This window comes from Oncorhynchus tshawytscha, linkage group LG22 (genome assembly GCF_018296145.1).
Source record: "Oncorhynchus tshawytscha isolate Ot180627B linkage group LG22, Otsh_v2.0, whole genome shotgun sequence".
Lineage (NCBI taxonomy): Eukaryota > Metazoa > Chordata > Actinopteri > Salmoniformes > Salmonidae > Oncorhynchus > Oncorhynchus tshawytscha.
In genome coordinates this window covers 26,539,961-26,547,587 of record NC_056450.1, presented here as the reverse complement: position 1 = coordinate 26,547,587, position 7,627 = coordinate 26,539,961, and the positions used below count along the sequence as shown (strand labels likewise).

Below are 7,627 nucleotides of genomic sequence, written 5' to 3'. Positions count from 1 at the left end.
GTCATCAACGGAACGTTACAGTCATCAACAGGAACGTCATCAACAGGAACGTTACAGTCATCAACAGGAACGTTACAGTCATCAACAGGGAACGTTACAGTCAACAGGAACGTTACAGTCATCAACAGGAACGTCATCAACAGGAACGTTACAGTCATCAACAGGAACGTTACAGTCATCAACAGGAACGTCATTACAGTCATCAACAGGGTCATCAACAGGAACGTTACAGTCATCAACAGGAACGCTAACGTTACAGTCATCAACAGGAACGTTACAGTCATCAACAGGAACGTTACAGTCATCAACAGGAACGTCATCAACAGTCATCAACAGGAACGTTACAGTCATCAACAGGAACGTTACAGTCATCAACAGGGGAACGTTACAGTCATCAACAGGAACGTTACAGTCATCAACAGGAACGTTAGTTACAGTCATCAACAGGAACGTTACAGTCATCAACAGGAACGTTACAGTCATCAACAGGAACGTTACAGTCATCAACAGGAACGTTACAGTCATCAACAGGAACGTTACAGTCATCAACAGGAACGTTACAGTCATCAACAGGAACGTTACAGTCATCAACAGGAACGTTACAGTCATCAACAGGAACGTTACAGTCATCAACAGGAACGTTACAGTCATCAACAGGAACGTTACAGTCATCAACAGGAACGTTACAGTCATCAACAGGAATGTTACAGCCATCAACAGGAAGGAACGTTACAGCCATCAACAGGAACGTTACAGCCATCAACAGGAACGTTACAGTCATCAACAGGAACGTTACAGTCATCAACAGGAACGTTACAGTCATCAACAGGAACGTTACAGTCATCAACAGGAACGTTACAGTCATCAAAAGGAACGTTACAGTCATCAAAAGGAACGTTACAGTCATCAAAAGGAACGTTACAGTCATCAACAGGAACGTTACAGCCATCAAAAGGAACGTTACAGTCATCAAAAGGAACATTACAGTCATTCAAGGCCAACTTAAAGTAGCCCCATCTCCTCAGCAAAAGTAGCATTCAAAAGAATCTGTTTGGTCCCAGAAAACATTGATTCACATTCTCCATGGCCAACCTCTTCCTTCAGACCAACGCATTAGCCACATTTGTTAGGAAAACAACTGACACATCCACATTACAGCTCGAGAATATGAAATAACAGTTAAACCATCTCAGAGTTAGCTCATAATAATGACATTTCCTGCAATAACCATACCATTATTCACTATTATAGACGATAAGGCATCAGAGCGTGGACCAAACAAAGTATGTACTTTTTTAAAGCATACTGGGGAGCACCGTGGGCTATAAAAATCCATACTTAAATCACTTGCACGATAGGTGAGCCTCCTCAGTCTCTCACTACCAGCTGCAGTTCCAGGACTATTTTCCTTTTCCTGACAGGCTACAAAATACCATGTAGAGACTGATGAAGCAACATGGCCGCTAAACCCTGCCTTCTCCGTCTCCTCACGTCGACTCCAGAGTGTCCAACTGGAACATGTTGTGATTGGTCGGCGTGGTGAAGTAGAGCTGCTCATTGGAGGAGGAGTGGTTGTCACACAGGCTGTGCAGCCCCAGTGTCCTCTCGAAGTCCAGCAGTTGGCCCATGAAGTTGAAGTTGGGGGAGATGTTGGACTTCTTCCTCTTGACAAAGTCATAGGCGTCATTGAGGGACAGGCTGAGCCTCTGCATCAAGTAGGCCACGGTCACGGTCACAGAGCGGCTGATACCAGCCAGACAGTGTACCAGGACGCCACACTGCTTGGACCGAGCCTCATCTACATGTACAAGTGAGGAAGAAGGTCAACATGAGTCAAATAAGACTGGTTTTATGATCAGATCCCACATAGACTTCAGACTCTCAGGGCTTGATAGTGTGTTCATAAGGTTCAACACACAATAGCTAACATGTAGGCCTGCTTCTTATTGTTTTCTCATGAGGATCAAGGGAGACAGTAAGTAGACCTTTATCTTTGTTGAATGACATCTCCATTTGTCAAAGGAAATATAATTTATAGTGAGTTAATCCCAGCAGGGTGAAACGCCCTGGACTCCACCACAACCAGGATACATTAGAGTTAGACTCATGACCTGATAACCAAACACAGGCAGCCATAGAGAGTGGAAGCCATGTTTCATTCCTCTACCACTAACCCCATCGACAAACTGGTGCACAACAAGCCTGGAATCACCACTTGTACAAACATACATAACCTAGAAGGTTTGCGGTGCTGTTGTGGGTTTCTGTAAGTTAGGGTTCCCCAACTTGGCCCTCCCAAGTTATCTGAGCAAAAAAATGAATTATTATTTACATTTTGGGGGGACATTAAAGAGTAAAAACACCAGCAAATCAGCTCCAGGTTTAATGTTGGAAATCTGCTCAAAGGTATTTCCATGCATAATAAAGAGATGACGTAAACTCACCCCATTCTGTACAAATGTGCACAACCGCGACATTCAGACGAGGATGCAAAGAAAACTAGCGGGACTGTAGCGACTGTGTGATAACAGACATACTGTATGACACTAAAAATGATCCAGGAAGTTCATCAGCAGCACAGGTATTGTCCCTTGTGCCGAGCAACTGCGACTTCAGTCCAGCTCTCTTTTTGACCATTACATACCCGAAGAGAGGTGGTGGATGGACCAATATATCGATTTTTTTGTTATAGAGAGAAAAACAATCAAAAAGAAGACACCAATAGGCAGTTATGTTGACTTGTGACATCATCTGTAACCAGATGTGAAAGTAAAAGCCATAGCTTCATCACACAAGGGGGTTTCAGTGATGAGCAATACCACTGGGTAGACCAGGAACTTAGCGGTAACAATGATTCAAATCATAATACAAATATGACTCAAATAAACCAAGAACATTAGGTGGACAGCAAACCACTTCCTCTTTCTCACTGTAATTCACAGAGGTGTATCATATACTAGGTTTGCCCGTGTGTCTTTTCCTACAGGCTTCGTTCTCCACAGATAGTCACTTTTGGAACACAATGTGATCTATCATGTTTTCCCCCGCACAGTAAGTCAGCTACTCACCGATGAAGGATATGGCCTCTGGAAAGAACTGGGACAAGTTCTGACTCCAGTGGTCCGAGATGGGGATCTGCTTGTACGTGAAGAGGCCGTCATGTTCAAACATGTTGGGGAGATTGGGCGTGACGTTCAGGATGTACTTGATGTTGTACTGGCCCAGCACGTCCAGGTTGGTGGAGTCTTTGGCACAGCCCAGGTAAAGGAAGGGGAGGATCTGGACTGGGAAGGCAGGTTGGATGTTGGGAAGGGGGCTCTCCTCAGACTCTGTGGCGCTGCTCGGCTCACGGTCCGATTCACCATCTGAGAGGTCGGAACTGATCCGGAGACTTCCGAAGCCTAGGACAGAGAGAGGGGGAGAGGAGCTGGGACAGGAGCTGTCCAGGAGGGTTTCACAGTGCTCTGGGTACTCGGTCTGAAACTTCCCAAATCCCCCTGAGATCAAAATAACCAAGGAGTTATAAAATTGTGTATGTGTTGTCCTGTGTATCACAGCCAAGCATTATATTCATATAATTATTATTATTATTAAAACTGTAACAACAGAACAGAGATTGAGGTCAAATATTATTTGTTAGAGTTTAAATATAATGACTGACAAATAGTCAAATTAAGTAATAGGCTGTGTACTACGTTTTGTTTACTATGAATAACATGTTAATAACATGTGAATAGGACTGACTCAATAACAATTGTATGCGATCTATACCATTACTGAAAACTGTATGGGCAATAGTTATTTCCTACACAGCAGAACATTCATGAAATGCATGCCCTTTTCCAACAGTAGCAAAACATGGCGTAGCCATTTTGGAATTTTAATTGAGATTCTCAGTCACACTTCTTCTCAAAGTTTGAGGCACAATAGATGTGGGCTACCTTCAAAACTATGCCCTATTGTATATACTATCTATATAATTCAAATGGATTGATTTGAGTTGTTCGTCTAAAGTATATTTTAACCCTACTTTATATACAGTGCACGGAAAGTTAGACAAGGAATAATCTACATATCCTATTAAAAAAACAATATAAAGGCAAAAATGTAACTTGCCTTCCAGGTAATATGCTTTACATCCGTCGTCCCATAGTTTCTGAAGAAGTAGTCCCAGAACCGAGCCAGTGGCCCCATCCTGCCAGTCCACAGTGCACTCATCGTACAGAATCACTGTATCTGTATTGCAACGTCTAACGAATTTCTCCTTGTCTTCGTGGTTCGGTATGATAGTTCGGATGGGTATGTTGCCCTTCTTAAACCTTCGCAGCATCAATGCTGGAATTGCCAAATTGATCGCCGTTTCTATGTGGGATGATTCGTAAAGCTCGTGCGATCGGCAGTCCAACAAAAGCAGCGAACTTCCCCCGGATTCCAACTCGAGTTGAAGCCATTCTACGCTTTTACTTTCAGTCACATTAGTCATATCGAACTAAATATCATGTTACATTCATGCAGGTAGGCTAATACACAAATGACGCTACATTGTACACCAAGAGACGAATGACTATTTCGAGGAGAAACACTGGAACATGCTAACTCAAACATCAAAGCTCAAATGTTTTTAAAACATGTATCAAATTACCGGTTTGAGCGGGAGCGTTGATTTCCCTCTAACCACATATACACGCCCAGGTAAGCAACTCCTGCATTTGTTCCTATGCAATAATAACACCAGACATTAACACGAACTATTCGACACTGACAGTCGCACTACTTGGAGCACGTTCTCCCTTTGCCATTCCGATGCAGAGGAAATGTACTTGACAGTGGAGCAACTCAAGAGAGGGAGGTGCTTGCTTCAGGATTTAAAGACATAGATGGAGATGTAGTAATCCCTCCTCTAGGCTATTACTGTGTAATAAATAACCGATTTGAAAGTGTATTATAATTGTATTATTATTTTAATGTTATTTTATTATTAAATTAGGTATACAGAAAATGCATTATTCTATCAATCTTTGAATGATCAAAATATATTTTTTTCACTCGTTAATTATGTTTAATATGTAGGCTATGCAACATAAACCTGCTCTTTTCTTATTTGTATGCAGTGATGTTTGTTTTTTTGGTCATGTGTGGTCATATTATTGTAAATAGTTGCATATGATAATAAACACTGAGGACCACAGGTTAGCCTGTTGACCTTTTTACATGGATGCTGGCCAAAACACAATATTTGAGATGCTATCATCCTGTAACACCATTGAACCTCATCCTCTCCAGTCTCATAGCATGGCATGCTGGGGTAACACTATTTTGATAGTCCCAAGTAGATGTTCTGTAAATGTTCCATAACTGTCAACAACATTTCAACTATCCACTAAAACTAAACCCCCTAACCTTAGCCCTGATCCTAACCATAACCCTTCGCTTATTCTAAACCTAACTTAGTAAGCAGTTGCTTATCAACATATAGTTTGTTGATAGTATAACCATCTGTAGATCATCTATATGGGAATATTCAAATAAAGTTAGACCCATGCGGGTTCTGAAAAGGGGTTGTTGGTGGGGGAAAAATCCCCTAAATTGGCTGCTTTCCTTTGATCATTTTTAATAGATTTCCACCCAATTCTCTGTGTGCAGTATGCGGTCTGCGGATGTTCCTTCCTCTCGCTCTCCCTCGAACATAGCCTGTACCCACCAGTCCCCTACCCTCTGATTTTACCCCGTCATTATGGCATTCATCATCTGTGATCAGAGACATAGTGTAGTGAATGTTACATTCATATAATGCTAAGGCCCTGATTATCTTAGCCACTAACCTTTTCAGAAACACTGGCCTGGCCAACATGTTTGTCCTGCCAGAAGACATCTCTGGCTCTCTTTCTTTCTGAGAAGGAAGCACAGGATGTGTTTTGTTATAATCACAGAGGATTACAAAGACGATGATTGCAGTAAAACGAATCCCCAGGACCACCACTGATGAGTGTGTACTTGTGCTTGAGATAACGAGTGTGTGTGTGTGTGCACGTGAGTGGGAGAGACACGGAGTTCTCTCCTCAGAGTGCAGTGCAGAGCCGTGGGCCGCTGATATTCCCTGATAAGGAACTGCAGGGTGTGCATTTACACTATGATGAATGATGTGAGTGTAAGAAAATGAGGTCAAATACAATACAGAACGTAGTATACAGAAGGCTCTGCCAAGTGCACTAAGGTGGAAAGTTTACTCTGCGAATGACATTCTGGAGGACGAAATTAGAGCCTGGGATTGGGTTTGTGTTTTGGGATTGAGACATTTACTTGATTCAGCAGCTTTGATTCACCAGCTTTTGAGCCCATATCATAAAAAAACATGGTAATTACTAGGGAAATGCCATACATGCATATTTCAAAGTAACCCCATTTAAAAACATTGTTCCACCACACAACATTAGCAGCCACATGCATACGTTTTCATTTTAAATGCATATCATAATTACATTTACATTTGTCATTTAGCAGACACTCTTATCCAGAGCGATTTACAGTTAGTGCATTCATCCTATGATGGCTAGGTGGGACAACCACATATCACAGGCATATAAAGTACAGTTTTCCTCGATAATGTAGCCATCGGGGGTCAACTGCAAGTGCTAATGAAATGCACTCTGAATAATGCTGTGTGTACCTTTGCCAGATGACTGCTCTCTTGCATCCAACTACATACAAGAAACAATAATATATTATACGAACAAATCTGAACTCAAAATGACTTAAAAAGAGGGTATAAACAGTCTCTCAATGCTGCAGTGGCATGAGACTCTCACTATGATCAATTAGGCCTGGCTTTGCATGAGTGGTGCTGGTCACCGGACTAGTGCACTCGGAGAAGCATTTCAATGACATAATACTCTCAGAACGTGAGCTCATGGTAATACTCTGTCGCTCTCTCACTTTCTTAGGAACAGCAGGATATATCTTTGATTTGCCTGGATACTGAGTTTGCATGTTTGAGATCGCTGCTTTGAACCATCTCACGCACCCCATTCGTGCACAAACTCTTCTCTTGTGCAGATGTTAAGTGTGTAGCTAACCCTCGTAAATAACAGTGTTTTTTCTCCTCATAAATGTAACATATTGGAAATGAAGGCCTTTGGCTCATGGTGCCTACCAGTTAACCATCACGTTGTTAAACAGCTTCCACCATACACTAGAAAATGTGGTCACCTGATGAAACGCATTATTTCTTTAACATTTATATCCTGACATGATCAATTTGGAACTATTGAGAAGAAAACAGTCTATATGTTATGGTATGCCTTCAAAACATTGACATAGCTTCAAAACCAAGTTAAGAAAAGTCATAATATCCTGTTGTATTACCCCATCTAGTGGCACATTGCAGTTGCTGCACACACAGTAGATGAGAGGAATGATTGTAGTTTGAGAGACAACACAACTCTAGGAAATGAGATGCACTGCTATTCCCTCTGGTGGAAAGAAAGGCATGTTGAAGGTACTGATCAGTTAGTTATACACCTCAATGACTGACCTACAAGGCAATAGTAATATGCTACTACTTTCACAATGGTATTCAAACTTTGATAGCATGTCAAATAGGACCCAAGTAATACAAAATTCAAAAGGC

General features: G+C 41.8%; 1 protein-coding gene across 1 annotated transcript; it reads right to left on the bottom strand.

The window, feature by feature from the left end:
- Positions 1-727: 727 nt before the first annotated feature.
- LOC112222208 (dual specificity protein phosphatase 7) lies at positions 728-4,827 on the bottom strand. The gene is made up of 3 exons (XM_024384899.2): positions 4,117-4,827; positions 3,069-3,497; positions 728-1,798 (listed from the first exon to the last, which is right to left on the bottom strand). Exons 1-3 carry the CDS (start codon positions 4,481-4,483, stop codon positions 1,488-1,490), a joined length of 1,107 nt encoding a protein of 368 aa, XP_024240667.1. The 5' UTR covers positions 4,484-4,827; the 3' UTR covers positions 728-1,487.
- Between the last annotated feature and the right edge of the window lie 2,800 nt (positions 4,828-7,627).